This window comes from Pagrus pagrus, assembly GCF_965226575.1.
Source record: "Pagrus pagrus genome assembly, chromosome: 22".
Taxonomy (NCBI): Eukaryota; Metazoa; Chordata; class Actinopteri; order Spariformes; family Sparidae; genus Pagrus; species Pagrus pagrus.
Window position 1 is genome coordinate 22,485,409 of NC_140204.1, and position 18,031 is coordinate 22,503,439.

At 39.2% G+C, this 18,031-nt stretch overlaps 2 protein-coding genes across 2 annotated transcripts; both read left to right on the forward strand.

Annotated features, from left to right (window-relative positions):
• The first annotated feature begins 7,713 nt into the window (after positions 1-7,713).
• rwdd (RWD domain containing 4) lies at positions 7,714-11,505 on the forward strand. Its single transcript, XM_084343827.1, has 6 exons — positions 7,714-7,894; positions 8,603-8,683; positions 8,831-8,940; positions 9,331-9,481; positions 9,893-10,001; positions 11,375-11,505. Exons 1-6 carry the CDS (start codon positions 7,871-7,873, stop codon positions 11,461-11,463), a joined length of 564 nt encoding a protein of 187 aa, XP_084199953.1. The 5' UTR covers positions 7,714-7,870; the 3' UTR covers positions 11,464-11,505.
• Positions 11,506-13,897: 2,392 nt separating this feature from the next.
• LOC311251324 (uncharacterized protein) lies at positions 13,898-16,453 on the forward strand (the record flags this gene model as incomplete). Its single annotated transcript, XM_084343702.1, has 6 exons — positions 13,898-13,953; positions 14,418-14,477; positions 15,654-15,692; positions 15,813-15,890; positions 16,291-16,374; positions 16,409-16,453. Exons 1-6 carry the CDS (start codon positions 13,906-13,908, stop codon positions 16,451-16,453), a joined length of 354 nt encoding a protein of 117 aa, XP_084199828.1. The 5' UTR covers positions 13,898-13,905.
• Between the last annotated feature and the right edge of the window lie 1,578 nt (positions 16,454-18,031).

Consider the following 18,031-nt stretch of genomic DNA (forward strand, 5'->3'; position numbering starts at 1 on the left):
ATAGGATTTCCTGGTTTACCCCGTTTGTGTGTACAAGCTACATATTTGACATACGCAAGTTCAGATGTTGCCTTAAAGCCCAGCGTTTGCATTAGAGTTTCACAACCTTTGTTGCACACACAAGTCAACAGTCAAGCGCAGTGACAGGCACAGTCAAAGACGATCTGTGTGTGTGTGTACAGTAAATACACATCTCCCTCTGTTTCCCAGAGGACAGATCCTGTTATAGAAATCATGGTGAAGTAAACCATGAGCTTTCATTGGTATTGGCAGTACAAACAAATTAGTATGTAGAGGATGGAGGACAGAAGCTATTCTGTGTCACTATTTGCTTCAGAAAAAAACACTGGCTTTCTCTTCAATTACCTTCCAGTGAATCCAATCTTACTGAAATTGACATAAAAGCCTGCTCCATATCTTCTCTCATGTAAATGTTAATACTGAGGAGTAAAGCGAAGCACTCAGGCATGCTGAGGTTGAATTGGTCTGTTCAAACCAATCGATCTCAGCTGAGGAGGGTAGCAGCAGCGACTGGACCCAGCTGGTTATGCTTTTCTTTCCAGTAATAGCCGCAGTAATGGAGACTGCAGCTGAAACGTCAGGAAAGATCACTCACAGGTCATCACAACAGTATGCATGGATACGTTTATACTGTTGTTCTGTATTATTCATAAAACGCAGTATGAGAAGATTTTTACTGTAAAACAGAAATGGCCAATAAAATAAAGTAAAAATATCCAAAGTTAAAGCTGCTCTGAGTTTTTTTTCATTAAGAGTCTAAGTGACAGTGAAAGTTGTCACAGACCGTGACAAACCCAGCACCAAACAGCAGACAGACACACTTAGCAACTCCTGGTGGAAGCAGCAGAGCATTTAGCCAATAAAGAGCAGGTAAGTCTACCTCATTGGGTAGAAACCAAAGCAGAGCTAAAAGCATGGGCGGAGCCAGGGGGTGGCTAATGCTGGCCACCATAAATTAATCTTTGGCCACCCCTCCCCCACCACTGCCTTGCCAGCAACTATTATGCGGAACCATTTTTGGACGCAGGTGTTCCCATACGGTCTGTTTCCTGCTGCCACAGAAGAGGTCGCAGGTAGCAGAATGAAGTTTATTCACTACGTTTGAAACATTTCTTGTCTTGATGTATGTGTATTATGGCTTGTGTGCTGGAGTTGAAACAGATATGGTAAAGTTTGCTAAGTTTAGGCTGTTAACTTAGCAGTATGAAAGTTTCACTGTGTCAGTGTCATTTAAAAGAAAATATTCAGTTTTAATAAGCCCCAGTGTTGTAGAAGGCAGTTAGTCAACTAAAGTCAACGAAAGTCAACTTTCAGTGCTGATTTAGCTTGATGGTGTTGGTCAGTCTGTGTCATATCCTTGAAAGGGAATTAAAATTTGTTTTCCTTGCATTCACGCTAGCATTTCCTGGGGTTCAATTGCATGAGTCTCGTATTCAGTACACACGAGTTGGCAGCCAAATGATAATATGCAAAGTATTGCAAAGGAATATAATAATAATAATATATAATGCAACTTTGTGGGTTTGTTTGATAAAAGTGCCTTCTGTAGTATTCTTATGTGGTGTAAATTGTAATTATCGTGTGAGCTTTATCACCAGTTAAAAAGACACCACCTTCACAACTGTTTCAGATCTTTTTTTAAATCAGTTCAGGAATACATTAAAAAGCTCATGCGGGTCTTCATGATGTAATTCTACATGGCAATCACTGCCCATATAAGTAAATGAGTGAGTGAAAAAAGAAACACTACTAGATCCAGAGCGACCACATAAAAGAAAAAAAAAAGATCAGTTTCTGTGTGCCACCCCTGTGTGAGCTATGGTCTCAGTCCGGCCACCCCTATGAAAATTGTCTGGCTCCGCCACTGGCTAAAAGGAGAGGGAATAATGGATTCATGACTGCCAGTTGGTCAAAAAATTATGCTGATGTTATCTTGTGTCTGCTGGATGTATAAACCAGCGGTGACAGTTTAAGAAAAGGTTAGGACCCAAACGCAGAAACACAAGGGAGGCAGGGAGGATAGGGAACAAAAAAGAGCTTTTAATGAAAAGCTGAATAATCCAAAAACAAAGAATCCAAAACCATGAAGTGTCAATACCAAAAAGTTACAACACAAAATCTGAAAAAAGTACAACGAAAAGCAAAGTACAAATCAATGAAAACACAAGGGACAAAAAACAAAAACAAAACAGAAACATACCACAAGGAGAAAGGGGAGACACTGAAGGAAACAGGCTCAGCTGAAACACGGGAATCACACAGGAGAAAACCAGGAGAAAACAGAATGAACTGACAAAGACAAAGTACAGTAGAGCACAAAAGACTGTATACACTCACACTAACGAGGGGACGAGGTGCAGGCCGAGTGAGGTGGAGCAACACAGGTGAGGGAAATAAACAGAAAACAGGTGATGGGCTGGAAAAGCTAGAGACACAGGAAGGGAGGAGATGCAGAGCAGGTGTGGACGGCAAGAAAACAGGAGAGAAAATGACACAAGAGCAAGAAATGAAAAGCAGCGCACAACACATGAGGGCAAAATACAAAATAAAACAGGAAACCATGAACACAAAACCAGAATCATGGCACAAGCTAATTTCTGCAAATGATTTAGACTGTGATATGTGCTGTTTTAGTTTGATAAAGTCCTGTATTCAGATTGTTTTGTAAAAGCAGACAAAGCTGGCTATTTGTTGACCACAGCTGAGCATTTAGCAGCTAAATTGGGTTAACTCTGGCATTGAGACCTAGACTTACATTCATCAGGGTGGAAACACTAGTCCCAATACATTTTGAAGTTGGTCTGTGTTTATGTGTAAATGTTTGCTGACATGATCAACATGGTGTTGTATGTAGGTGATCACACTGTGTTCTGTTTATAAAGTATGCCGCTGCCCCTAATTGGCCAACAAATATCAGTGAATGTTATTTATTTCCATAAACATGATATGACTTACTTATTGCTGCCTGAATGTCAGTAACAATATTTTAAGTTCAGTCAATTTTATTTATATTGTCCAAAATAATAATAATCTCATTTCCTCAATGTGCTTTAAAGTCTGTATAGTAAACAACATCCTCTGTCCTCAGTCCCTCGATTCAAACTCTCCAAACCCTTTTAGAATGGAAAAAAATTTGGAAAGAATCTCAGAAAGAGCCACAGAGGAGGGATCCCTACCCAGGACAGACAGACATGCAACAGATGTCACATGTACAGGACAGACCAACAAAATCACATCATTTTACAGATTACAATGGCGAAATATCTGATGCAAGTAGATTATAAAATATATATGAGTGGAGTGGCTCCAGTGGTCCAGTGGTGCCCGTGCTACATGACCTCCACCCACCATGTTGACCTGGACAAGCTACACAACCTAATAAGCAAAAAAAATATCAGAATGTACAAAAAAGTACTGATAAGAAGGCTAAAACATAATCCTCGAGGTGGCCCTGAGGCAATGTACTACTGTTGCAGGCAGATAAGCTGTTTTTTGAGCTCATTTCTCCAAATGAAATGTAGTCATTTTGAGTGACCAAACAAATTTCATAATAACTTTAAAGAGAAGTGGCCACAATTTTAGCCCACTGGAATAATAAAGTACGATTACAGAGTTATTTCACGCTTTAACATCATAAAAAAGACTGCTGCCTCTATTTCAGTGGGGACAGAGGCACTTTTGACAAAACTTGTTGGAAATTTCTTTTTTTTTTCATCGCAGTTATTACAATTCACATATATTCACATAACTCAGCTGTCCACTGTACACATATAGAACATCCCAATATGATTATTGATTATAGTAAACTGTAATTTTTTGGCCTGTGGAGCCCTGGAGGGTCCACACAGGTTTTTGTCAATGACCAATCACTGCTAGTTTATATTTCTGCATTTACTAGAATAACACACTGCAAGTTATCCTCTCAGATTGGCTGCAAACGTCTGGTCAGGTTGTTGTGATGTTTGACTTCACTTTTTAATAACCCAAAATATATCTCATAATTATGCCATTACAGCAAATGGAAATATTTCAGATATCCTTTGAATGTGAACGCAGAGGTTAAAATGACTTTTGTTGGTTTGAGGAATGCCTGTCCACACCAGTTCATACTGTATTGATGGAGGATAGAAGCTCTGATACAGCAGCCAGTCCTAAGAACCTTCTCAAGTATGAGCTCCAGGCGCCCTCTGGTGTCGCTGAAAGGTTCTTTCCGTATTATGGCAGAGGAGGGCGTCCATTCACCCAGACACTATAAATATATATACACCAACAATGAACTGATCTTATTTACAAGTATTGTGTGTGTGTGTGTGTGTGTGTGTGTGTGTGTGTGTGTGTGTGTGTGTGTGTGTGTGTGTGTATCAAACCCTGATCGCTCTCTGTGCTCAATTGTTGTCTAAAAACTATTGTGTGGCAAAGTGCTGCACTGGGTGAGCTGTTCCTGCATTGCCCTGAACACACAGGTTGTAGTTTATTTTGAGCCAGATTTAAAGATTTGCACCTTCAGTAGGAGCCAACTGGCCTGGAGCTGAGGCCACAGACAGAGAAGGAGAGAGATAGACAAACACATTGTTGGTTTTGTTGGTAACATGGGATTTGCTGTCAGTAAGAAATATGTTTTAGAAAAATATCATCCTTTTCCTTTAACAAGTGATGCGTTAAAGAACAAGTTTATTTGATTTTCCCCAAATCATTTGACCGATTAAACCCTCCCATCTTATCAGAGGAGTGCAATAACCGAATACACTTCACAGTGAAAGCCAGATCCTTCTTAGCACCCTTCTCCCTCTTCATCTCTCTTGATCCTCCTCCTCCACCACAGCTGCCTGCTCCACCTGAGGGGAACAACTCAGAGGATCAACATAATCACAAGTCAAACACCATGTGTCGTTTTCAGCTGCACAGTGGGAATGATCACTGCTTCCTCCACACTGAATGGTGCTGCTGGCATTTAACATTACACTCTTTAGTCCATGTATTATTGGTTTAGTACATCAAAGCAAATTCATTTTCACACTGTGGCTCTAATTAAGCAGACTTACTGTAACTTTATGTGAGTATTGCATCAGCTGTCTCTCTCAGAGTGGTTTGGATGCTACAAATATGCACACAATGTGTATATGTACTGTTATAGCACAATGTTGTACATCTTAGAAAACATTACTGTTTTCCAGTGCGGCCTGCTCTATACTCACTGCTCTTACAGCTGTTTTCAAACGACTCAAACATCAGTAAATGTTCAATAATAGGCATATAATTTTTATTTCTTAAATAATGTTATTAAAAATAAGTTAGTGGTTCATAACTATAGGAGAAAATAAAGAAAAAAGCTTTAAGAATAAATTAAATGCATTGTTTGTCGAACCACAAGACTGGTTAGATGGTGCAGTGTTGAAGCCCTCTTCTGCAGGAAAAAAGATGACCTGTTAAGAATTTAAGGATTTTTTTTTAAATGATATATTCAAATTATGATACAGGAATAAAAAAAAAAGTTTTACATAGAAACAGCTGGCAGAGCTCGATGTATTGGGCTTTGACAGTTTTTTAGCTGTAAACAGCTGCCTGCTGCGGTCAAAATTCAAATACTAAGCTTCAGTATGAGAGCAGTGAGAATGAACCAAAACCTCCTCCTGCTAATCAGCTTCATGTTTCCCCGATGGTGCTGATGATTGTAGCCCACATGCCGAGTTTTGAAGTCACTGTGATTTGATTTTCAAAATCTTGCACTTTTGCTTAAGATAAAGACAAATACTAAAGCACTTGTACCAGAATGTAGGCTTTTAGCAATTCTACTATTTGGATTGTTGTGTTTATTGTTTGGTTTTCACTTGTGTACTGTAATATAGAACTACAGCCATAAGTGTTCACACCAGGGATGTAACCACACAGTGTTTTAAAGATAAATGACATCTGACAATATTAAAGGATTATTTGTGGTAATATATTATCAGCACTAAATTCAGGACAATGTAGGCATTCTCTATGGGCCCCTCCCCACATCCAAGACTATTTCTTCAAGTAACTGTGTTGGGCCTTCTCCCATAATGACCCTGTATACTCAGTCACAGTCCTCCAGTGATAAAATGCAAATATTATAAGCTTTCACAGCACTTGTGCTATTAACATCTAATAGTGATGCCATATTCAAACCATTCTTGGCAAGAGTCTTAATTTCCATTTTGAGTTTTTCCATTCATTTTTGTGTTAACAGAATTACTCCATGTGAAGAAAGAAAATCAACTCTTTGCACGTCTTGTTGCCTTCAGAGGAAAGACTTTCCATCCCAAGAATGTTGCATAAATTCATTGTACATTCATTGTCTTTTTTACTCTTTTTCTTATCCATAGAAATCACAATATTTAGCCTAATAATATTATTATAATACACAGTCTACATATCCACCATATTTTGCTGGATATCCAGTATCTGGGCACACTCTAAGAACAGTATTTCTTACCACATATACTTCAATTGTAATTTTTTTATTTTATTTATTTGAGCATTTTTCATATTAATCTCACTTTATCCTGAGACTATGCTGTGAGCCACAATACCTGAAGAGGGACAAACAGATTTAGGTGTCCTAAGAAAATAGGACATACCCTTATCACAAACCTTATTCTCTTCATGTACCTGGTAAATTAAATATTGATAACTCATCACATGTTACAAAGTGACCATCTGAATTCAAAAGTTGTTCAACCAATTTCATACCATGACCAGCTGCTGATTCTAATCCTGGTGTATTTTTATGTATTCAATATTCATGTTATTCACTTTTTGAAATCAGATATTTTCACATGTGGCCTCTCAATGTTTGTGGTCACATTTAAGTCAACGCTGCTGCTGCTGCTGCTGCTGCTGCTGCTATGAAATAGTATTATATTATATTTGACATTATTCATAAATTCAGAGAACTTCATCCATAGATATATATAGTAGACCACAGCTAAATGTACACTTTGAGGCAAATTTAATGTTAGATGGTATAAATTTAACAGACAAAAAATGCACCAATAGACATATAAGGAAACTTTGCCAAGAAATTATAACCCCATCAGCTAAACTACTCTGGAACTCAAAATTCATAGACATAAACTGGAACTCAGTGTGGACTTCAAGCAGCAGATACTGTGTCACAAACAAGATAAAGGAAGTTTCTTTTAAGATCATACATTCAGTTTATCCTGTCAATCAGGCCATCTGCAGATATAAAGATGTTAATCTTTAATGTTAAAATATTTGTCATCTTTTTTTTGAATGTCTTTATTACTTATTTGTTTTGGATGGAAATGGAAAACATGTTTGAATCTTTGACAGGCATTAAGCTTAAACTTTAAAAATATATATATATAAATAATATAAATATAAATAATTCTCACTTGTGATGGAGAAAAAAAACATTTTTTTATGAATTTAAAATAGAAACCAGATATTACATGCAGCTACTAAAAAATATGAAAGACAGAAAAGCTATAAGAACCTTGGAATATTATGAATGATTAAAAACAATAATATGATTTGCTAATACCTCTATCTATCTATATATTAGTATATATGTATATATATGTTTTTTGTTGTTTGTTTATTGTATGAATGTATATATGTTTGTTTATGTGTGTAATAAAAAAAAGAAGAAATCCATTAATGATGAGGTTCAAAGTTCACGTCGTGTGTCTAACTGCGCATGCGTCTATTATCATGGTGGCAGTGGCTTGTCCAGCTGGTGAAGTTGTGAAAATATTAGATAGTAAAGTTTTAATGATAGGAATGGGTTGTTAGCTGTTGGGTTTGGACACGTTTCATTCTCCACACAGAGAGTACCTCACACGGACGCAGGAGGAAGATCATGACAGCCAACGAGGATCAGGAGGTACGAGTGAACGGTGATGCAGTAGTAGGCTAGCTGCCGTTAGCGGCTAACTGCTAACTAGTTGACAGTAGCGTGACTGTTAGCACGAGCTCAGTCTCCAGCCTCTGTGCCATTTAAACGGCAACACCAGCAAACAAGTCAACTTTTATTCAGTGTGCAGGAGTTATGATGAGCTAAAACAGCTGTCAGGCCAGAGTGTCAAACGCCTCTCTAGCTGCTGAGCCCTGATCAGCGTCTTTCTTAAAGGGGAGAATGTCACGCCAATCTTCATTCAAAAATCTGTCAAATTAAGGCGGTTTAAGCATACAGAGGAGTGCGTGTCACCCAAAGCACAAGTCAAGACATTTTATGAACAAAAAATGTCCTCGAATTCATTCGGCGTATATGTTATCTACCAAACATCAATATTATAACAATGATCGATGATTCACTGAAGTCATATGCCACCATCTACTGTAACAGTGACGTTAATAGCCGGGTGGTGACGTTAGACAAATTCAGGGTTGAATTTGGCGGACGTCCTTTTAATGTCTGGATGATCACATGAATGCCAATTTATAGCTGACATTATCTCGTGAAAGGTATTGAGTTATGGCTCTGTCTTGCAACCTTTGTCAAGTTTATGTTACCATATTTGTGAATGGTGTTCGGCAGGCCTGTGTTGATCTTCTATCTGACTAACCTGTCACTCCTTCTCTTCAATCCCAGATGGAGTTGGAGGCTCTTCGCTCCATCTATGAGGGGGATGAGTGCTTCAAGGAAATCAGTCCAGTTTCCTTTCAGTTAAGGGTGAGTACTGTCCTCTGACCATACCCTGGGCCTCCCCAACGCCCTGTTTCAACAGTATATACATCAAATCAGACTTTAACAAACTGCTGGGAATCACCCTTTAGTAATACCTTCTCTTACCTATTTGATTTTACTGTTAAACAACAGATAGGAGACCTCGAGGACACCAAAGCATTCATCCTGGATGTCACATGGCCAGAGACGTACCCCGAGACGGCCCCACAAATCTCCCTCGATGCCTTTTTCAACAACAGAATGTAAGTTGCAAGCAGGCTGCCTTTTGCTCAATCAACCAACAATACTATTACTTGTAATAATGTAATGATAAAATAGAGTCTAACATTACATTTTCTGCAAGTTATATTTCTCAAGATGAATGTACAGTTTAAATGATCCACACTGCCTGCAGAACATTTATGATGAAGAAATACCAGGTCCTTTAGTTAATATAATTAATCTAATCATGCTCAAATCAGCCTGATAAATACTCACCATGTTCACCATAGAATTTTTGAAAGCCTACACATGGGGTATATAAATACATAAGTACCTCAGGTCCATGGCCACAGTGTGACACTGTTGTTGCTGTACACATACTTTATATGATGGTCACGTTGTTTCTCTCCTTTGTGTTGATTTAATAACAGCTCTGCAGAGACGAAGCAGCTGATCCTGTTGAAGGTGGAGGAGCAGGTGGAGGCTAACCTTGGCACTGCCATGATGTACACTCTGTTTGAGTGGGCCAAAGAGAACCAGGAGGCCCTCATGGAGAACCACAAGCCTGTAGTCACTGCTGTGGTCAGTACTCTAAAAATACATCAGGACAGTTCTGTGTCTTGGGTCTAGAGGTGTTTCTGTGCTGCTCGATCCCAGAGAGCTCCTGTCAGTCAACCGCTATGGACACTGTATAACACCATCTTCCTTGAACTGGCTCTTTTTTCCCCTTCGTTAAAAATTGCAAGGAATGGCTTGTTGACCATTTTTACCACCATTTGCCGTAGGTTTAAAGGCATAATAAAAATGGTATTTCCCAACACTACAGCTAGATACCACAGAAACTGCACACGTTTCTCAACTTCTCTTTGCCTTTCAGCATCAGTTTCAGAGTAGAAGTAGAGCCTCACAATTTGATGTTTGAACAACTGTAGAACAAATAGTCAGTCATTGGTTATGCACAAAATAACTGCTGCATATCTCTTGTTGTTGTAGACGTTGACGCCCATTAGTGAGGTCACAACTACCAGCTCAACAGCCAAGAAGAAGGAGAAGAAGGAGCAGCTGACTAAAGCTCAGAAGAGGAGGATCATCAGCAGAACAGGTACGAGTCAGTGAGACAGTCCACAGGAAAATAATGACAGTTGGACTCTACAGTCCAAATGTGTCACTCCAGATGCAAGTGAGAAGTGTGAATTTGAAAAATGGTTTGGTCTGACTAGTGAATGATTGACACATGCACTGAGGTTAGCAAAGTATACAGATTCTCTTAGCTACGTATGATTTATTTAGCAAACTTTCAGCTAGCAGCAGCAGCAGCTCGTCTGTAGCTGGTGCTGAGTGACTTTGACTGGTTAAAATGACAAACGTCACCAGCAGCTCATATCAGCTATCACACATTATATACTCCATTATATACTAAAGCCAATGGAATGTAACGTAGCATCTCTTTTTAAGCAATGATAACGTTGTGCTCAGTTATTTAATTGCTGAGATGAGGTCAAGTCAAGAAACTTATTTGGAAGAACAATTTGGCAAACGATCAGATGATCAGCCAACGTGTCAGTTGTAAACATCTATTAGAGTTCAGAGACCCACTTCTTGCTTCAGCTTTGGCACTGATGGGGTCTCTGGAGTTACTGATGTCCTCTGATGATCGCAGGGATAATTGATGTTGACACAAATGAAAGTTTGAATAAAATTTGTCTTCAAAAGATGACAACTTTCCTAACACTGTACAGAGAGTGTTGGATTCTCCTCTCCTCGTATCTTTGAAGACTTTTGTGAACCTGCATCCTTTCAGTTTTCTTTTTGTATTTAGTATCACATCGAGCTGTAACACGTCAACAATGTCCATTTTCCTGAGCTGCTGACACAGCTGGAGCATTCAGCGTGTGCTTTGCGCCTCTGTTTACAGAATGTTATGTCAGTTTGGATCCTCACATCGTTATTATAACGGTAATCATTCATGGTGTGGGCAGAACTGTATTCTCTGCAATGAGGGATAATTAGACAGAAGCACTCACTGTCAGTTTGGTTGAGATGATGTGGATACATTTTTGACTTATTTACAACCTGTCTGATTGTCCTTTACAAATGAATTATTTTCGCAGTGTTGCCAGGTTCTGAGATCTCAGTAGCTACAGCCAGAGCTCGAAAAGTAAAAGTCATGTTGCACCTAAGCCATTCCATTCAATTTCAGTGATGCGATATCTTTAGAAAATTTGAGATCTCCACTTGCTCCTATTTCTTTTTCTTATGCCTGGATGTATTTTTTTTTGGATCTGTTCTTAAATTGAAATTGTGTGCAACATCAAAAGGTTTTAGCTTTGTGGAACCTGCAGACAGCCTGATGATACACCGCTGTACCGTCCTTAGTTTTAACCACAGCCTGCATTTTAAAGTCAGCAGTGATTGTGGGTTTAGTCACTAGATCACGGTGCACATCATCATAATCAGAATGATTTCTGCTTCCAGATAACAAAGGGGAACTGCCAAGAGGTTGGAACTGGGTCGACGTCATCAAAGTAAGTACATTTTACCTTTTCTTCACAAGATCCACCTGAAGCGACAGTCATCATTAACTTCCTATGCTCCTCTGTCTTTTTCTCCCTCACTTCCCGATCCTCCAGCATGTAAGTAAAAAAACACCCGTAATTTAAATTTTCTATTTAAAATCCTTCACACGCTGCCATGTATCATTGATCTCTCCTTGTTTTTGTTGCAGCTGAGTAAAACCGGAGGAAAAGATGATGAGTAGGCCTGAGGGCAGTGATCTGGTGCTGCTTTATACAAGGAGGTGCAGTATAGCCTGATCTTACTGCAGCCCGTCGATGCTGCTGCTGCTCCTGTCTAGATGCCTTCACATCCTTCAACACTCAACATGGCTGCTCCCACCGTGAGAACCAAAGCAGGCAGGGAACCGTGGACTTCAGGTCACACACACCTCCAGCTAAACTGCAACTTTGAGCTGGGATTTATTATTATTGCGATGTTTTCTGTGTCTGTGGTGTTTGTGGAATGCAGCCAGGTGAAGAAGACCAACAGCATCAGGTTTTCTTCACCGTACACAGTTGCACAGCACATCAGGTTGGAGCGTGCTTGAGATACTTGCTGTCACTGCCATGTTTTCAGTCTGTCAGAGTAGGCCCAGTGTCAGGCACTGGAGCCAGAAGTGATGCAGCGTGGTTCTAAACGGATGTGTTAAAGTGTCACGTAGCATCCTGCTGTTACTTTAAGACATCATGTGACTTTGTGAAAGCAGAGACGTTTTTAATAACAGATAAAATGTTACTCCTTGCCCCATTTTCTTTTGACAACTGTTTTTCCCTATGAAGTGAAAACCTTAAATTTTTATAGATAAATAAAACCCATATTTGGTCTACTGCTTGTGTAATGTCGTTTATCATTGCTTTGCCGAATTGTATTACATGTGGTCAATGAAAGTGTCCCGTTCACTGCAGTTTTTCTATCATGTTCAGTCATTGTGTCTAAATTAAATAACCAGATGTGTGATTTATTTCTGAGGACAGAATAACAACGTCTAAATGCATTACCTTTGTGTGTAATACTTGAATAATAAACACTTAGCACAAGGTATATGTAAAAGTCTGCTATGATTTAATTGATTCACTTCAACTCAACATGATAGAAACACTTGTGTAATAGAATGACATTTAAAATGTTCATGTAATTAAAACGGTTAAGTCACTGTTGTAGGCATTATGTTCGTTTTAAAGTGTGAAAAACTAGCAGCAACAGCTGTCTTTACAGTCAAGCATGTAATTGTGTAACATAGTTCACCAGCTCTTGTATTCAGTTTATAGCAGTGATGACTGTTCTCAAGACACATTATGGTCGAAATTTCTTGCCTCTGGCTCAGAAGTGTGAAGGTACAGAATTGTACCTGAGTTACCAAGGAAGTTGAGTGATTTTACCTTCAAAATAAAACCAAATCTGGGAATGTGAAAGTAGTGCACAAGCAGTTTGATGTGGGCTGTTGATAACAATGAGGAGAGGTTGACAGATCCTCTGTAATGTTTCTGGTAATTTGAGAGTTTAATGAACTGATGAGTTGAAATTCTGCAGTTACTTGAATGTTATGCATGCTTTTATAAGAATGCAATTTAGACAGCTTGAGAAATGTATTATTTATCCTGAGCCCCAATAGAAATAAATATATGAAAGTTGACTGTTTTTGGTACACAGTGGTAACATGTGGACATATGCAGGGGAATTTAACAAAACAGTACAATTGACATGATAGGTGAACAAATGTGTGGAAAGTTTTCAGTATTTTCTTGTGGGCTAGCCTAACATGTGTAATAGGGGTTGGACAGAACTGAAGGAATTTGTACTAATGACCTCAGTATTTCTACAATAGTGGTACAGACCAGAAAAACAAATCACACAAACATTCCAAAGTGTGTACGTGTTGCAAAGTTAAAGTCTAAAGGTGAGAATGAAGTGAGCATGTAAGAGGATTTGGCCTGCAAGAAGTTTCCACTGAAATTTATTTTAAAAAATGACATCACCAGCTGTTCATGTCATTTAAATGTGTGCGACCCCTCATTATTGATTATGTTTCATTATCTCAGCGTGGAGGGCACTTTGTGGGGATCCTAGTTATTTTTTGCATTTTAACAATAAAGTGCAATAGGTTTTTGCTTCAGGCCCATGGCTCATCATTAACTTTCAGTTTTGTCCCTCCAAGGGAAAAAAGTTTGGGCAGGCTGTACCAGAGGAGCTGCAGTCTATAACACATCACTGTCATCTGAGATCATGAGAGTCTGTTCATTTGGAATGAGCTGATATTGCTATAGGGCTGTATACAATAAAACTGATATATTTGTGTGGAAAACTGTGTACACTATCGCACTGAAATGTGTAATGAAATAACGACATTTGCGCCGTTTAACCGTCTTATTTTGAAATTCTCAATCGGAAGTTGGCCATGTTATTCTGTCCCATTGACAGATGAATGTGCGCCATCAGCCGGCGGTGACAGAATGTGGACTTATTACAGAGACGGGCTTGTTCCCAAACACAAGAAGAAGGTAAGTGTTTGTTTTCAACAACACATGAATAACTGTCAACAGTAATTCATACTAATTCATACTGGCTTGTGGTTTGTTTGAAAACTCTGCAGTAGTTTTATTTAAGCTCCTGCCACCAATGAACTGTGGCACCATTCGCTTACTGCAGCTAAAAGCGGTTTGAAACATCTTTAGACCAGCCCAGTGATCCCATGAAGGGCCTGAAGCCTGTTTGTTACACAGTAAGGCTGCGACAGGCTCTCTTACTTATATCCACTATTTGGATGAGTGGCCATACAGGTAAAAATGGATAACTGTTGTATTTCACCTTAATATAGACAGTTTCAGTTTTCTTAGCATATTTAATATTCATATTTTTTCTCGTCTATCTTTATGTGGTAATGTGTGTAACTTCAGTATTTCATGAAAGCAGAGTTTGAGTCTCTATGTTAATAATGAGTCATTGTACACTGCCTGTCCTGCAGGAGGATACAGAGGCTGTAACGCTCCCAGCTATAAACTGTGGACCAACTTCACTCTGTCTGGTGAGCTCTGTTCATTTTAGATATTATTATGGAGGAGCTGTGTGACTGCAGGAAACAAAGCATTTTAGAGTACACCTTCAAATGACCAGCAGGAATACATGGTACATTTATAGTTAATTAAACTTTAATTAAAAGTTATTTAACTGTTGACAAACAATGGAATACTTTATAAACCATGTATCAAGCAGCTGTTTGTTATAAAGTGACAAGTGATGTTTATAAACCCTTACAATTGTTTAATAACGCAATTCTTTGTTTGTCAACAGTAATTGTAATTAATTATAAATGTACCATTTATTAAAGGAGCACTCTGTAGTTTTGTTGAAGAAATGTTAATGAGAAGAGAAAGATCTTCATTGGCTAATTTTTTTCAGCCTAAACAAACTCTCTTTGTTTTCATGACTGAATAAACTGAATAAACAAACTGACCTTAAAGGACAACACAATTTATACTGTTTTACTGTGTTTATTTGTGGCAGACCCTGCCACCTTTCTAGCTTCAAACAGAGTTCTCAGACTTGTCAGCTTGTTTATTCACAATTGCCTCATTAATATTGTAAATATTAAAATTTTGAGTTTGAATTTCTTGTTCAAAAACTACACAGTGTCCCTTTAATGATGTATATTATAATGTGCTACTGAATTCTAAAGAGAGAGAGAAGGACTGAGCATCCTCCACTTTGGTCCACACTAAATGATCTCAAAAACTAGACCTACTCGATGGATTCTGTACAGACATTCATGAGACAGTGAATGAATCCTAATGCCTTTGGTGCTTTTTTCACAATAGTGATCATTTGATGTAATAATAATTAGACTTAGGGGAACAGCAAAAACAATTGCAGTATTGTTAATAATTCCAATTAGAATATATAATTGTATATTATATAAAGTTTGCTTCTTCAAAGTTGAAATTAAGGTGAAAAAATTCACTTGAATTTACTGTACAAGTAGCTAGAGACTTGATGTAAATGTAAAAATCTACAGAATGGCTCCACGAAATGGCTCCATACAGCTTTTCTAGTGTAATCCAAATCTCTAGAAGCGCCGAGATCCTATGCCCAAAGACTATGGAGCCATTTCATGTTCTTTTAGCTGTTTTTTGCATTTTAAAACAAGGCCCCTGTCCACTGGTGAACTCATCCCTGTGTCGTCTCTCATGCTCGCATATTGTAGAGGGCAAACAGGACGGGGAGAGACACAAATCACCTCAGAGTAAGTGCTTCAGGACAAAATCAAAGTAGCCTACTAAATGTCTACTACAGGTTTAGTTTTTTTGTTCTGTGTTCATTCATTCATGGCAAAACTCCTGTTTGTCTCTTGTACCAACTACAGCTGCAGCAAACAGGCAAAACCAAAAATGATCATCAGGGCAGAATAACTGACAGACTGCACCGAGGACATGTTTCCAAGGTATGTCCTTTATAGACCTGTACATGTCAATGTCATCCTGAAAATATAATTTAGAAAAAGCATGAAGCTGTAAGCCTTCAGTTCAGAGTAGTTCCATCAGGAGAAAACAAAACCAGTGTGAAGATGAAGTAAGATACATTGTCATGGTGAACAGAAGGAATAGACTCTGGCACTTGGACGATGCTGAGATGACAGCAGAGAGCACTTTTAAATTTGACAGCTCACAAATGATTGGCTAGAGGACAACATGACAGGTTGTAACTGGATGAAGAGGAGTTTAGGGAAAACTGGAGACTGTGCTTGTGACTTAGTAAGGAGATAGTCTACCTGACTGAACTTTCACTAAGCTCAAATCACCTGCAAACTCTCATTATACAGACCTAATGGGTTTTTTTAACAGTTAAAGGCTGCAGATGCTTTTGTAGACCTGCCTGAATATGGGAGAACAGGTGAGAGCTCATCAACGTTACTAAGGAGCATGAAGGCACTCAGAGAAGATGAGGAAGAAGAGGACAGAGGGAGACGGGACAGAGAGACGGACAGTGGGACTCGTCTGTCTGTGAGGTCAAACAAAGAAGATGTGGATAAAAGAAGTGACAACAACCTCCCAGTGGCAAACGTCTTGTGTGGTACGGAGACTGATGAGGCTCACAGGAAGCAGGAGCCTCCATCTCATGTTGAAGAGAAGAGATTCATGGTCTACATATGTGGTGGATACAAAGGTAAGAATGACCAAATCTGACAAGATCATCTAATTGGCTGGCAGCTGATTACCTCAATGATGTTTTGGGTTCACTCTTAAATCATTGTTTTCAGTCAGTGTTGTGAATTGTCTATAGTTACATTGTTGGGTGTGGTTACAGGTGCGACACAGCACATTTCTAACACATCCAGGTTGTGGTCAGAGGTGAAACAGAAGATTTTCGGAAGTTTTTCAGCCTGGAGCTTGGGTACTATTAAAGGTGCAATGCGTAACAATTGGCCACCTGTTAAATTCATACTCAAAACAGACTAGCCTATAGCCTAGGAGGCAGCGTATCACCAGAGTAACTGCTATCTGCTGCTCCCTTTAGCTAGTTAGCTCAGTTAGCCTTACAGCTTGCAGTTTGGACTGGGAGCTCAAGACCAGAGGAGTGTTAGTGTATACACTGCTTGCACAGGAGAAAACTGTGGTTTATTCACACTGCTGATTTTTCTTTTTTTTTTTATCAGTTTATTTCTGATTTTGTTTTGTTCCAACAGTTCCATGTGACTCTCAGCTCCGTCACCTCAGTTTTTGGCTGTATTATTTTTTATTCACAATTTGTCTTTAACTTATTTAAAAAAACAAAATCACAATTGACATACAAAAAAGATGTAACAATTGTTCTCCACATGTGTATAAATGTGTTTGATTCAGACACAGTTGCAGAGAGAAGTGCGCTCATGGAGAAGGTTTATCCCCGACTGTATCTGTACTGTAAGCAGAGAGGCTATGACTTCAGGATGGTTGACCTCCGCTGGGGGGTTGGAACACCTGTTGCTGAGCGACACGACACTGTAAAGCTACATGTGGAGAACCTCCAGCGGTGCCAGAAAACACAGGGTCCAAATTTGATTGTAAGATATCATCCTGTAGTCTTATTTGACAGGACGAGGGTGCAGTTTTTCAACAAAGAGCGTCTTTGTATTTAGATGATGAATTCATGGTTTTCTGTTCTGTTGGTCAGCTTTTTGTAGGACAGAAGTATGAGGTCCGGACCCTTCCCTCTACCATCAGCAGAGAGGCATTTGAGGCCATAATTAGAGTGATGGAGAGAGGCCAACAGGAGATGTCCAGGAGCAAACCAGTGGAGGACTTTCCTGCCTCGGGCTCCCAGTCCAGCATTACTACGGACAGCAGCTCTGGCAGTTTTGTCCAGGATTCTATTTATGGACATTATCCGCTTTTTGGAGAACAGGCTACAGACTCTGGACTGCTGAGTCAGAGCTCCCAAGACTCATTTTCAGAAGGAGAGGAGGCCAGACTCAGCCCTGTGGGTGCAAGGAGATGTGGAGATTTGGTCAAGGACCTAACATTACTCCAGATGTGCTATAAGCTGGACCAGAACTGTCTTCCTCCTGTCTACTGCTTACTTCCAATCAGGTGAAAACAAATGTGC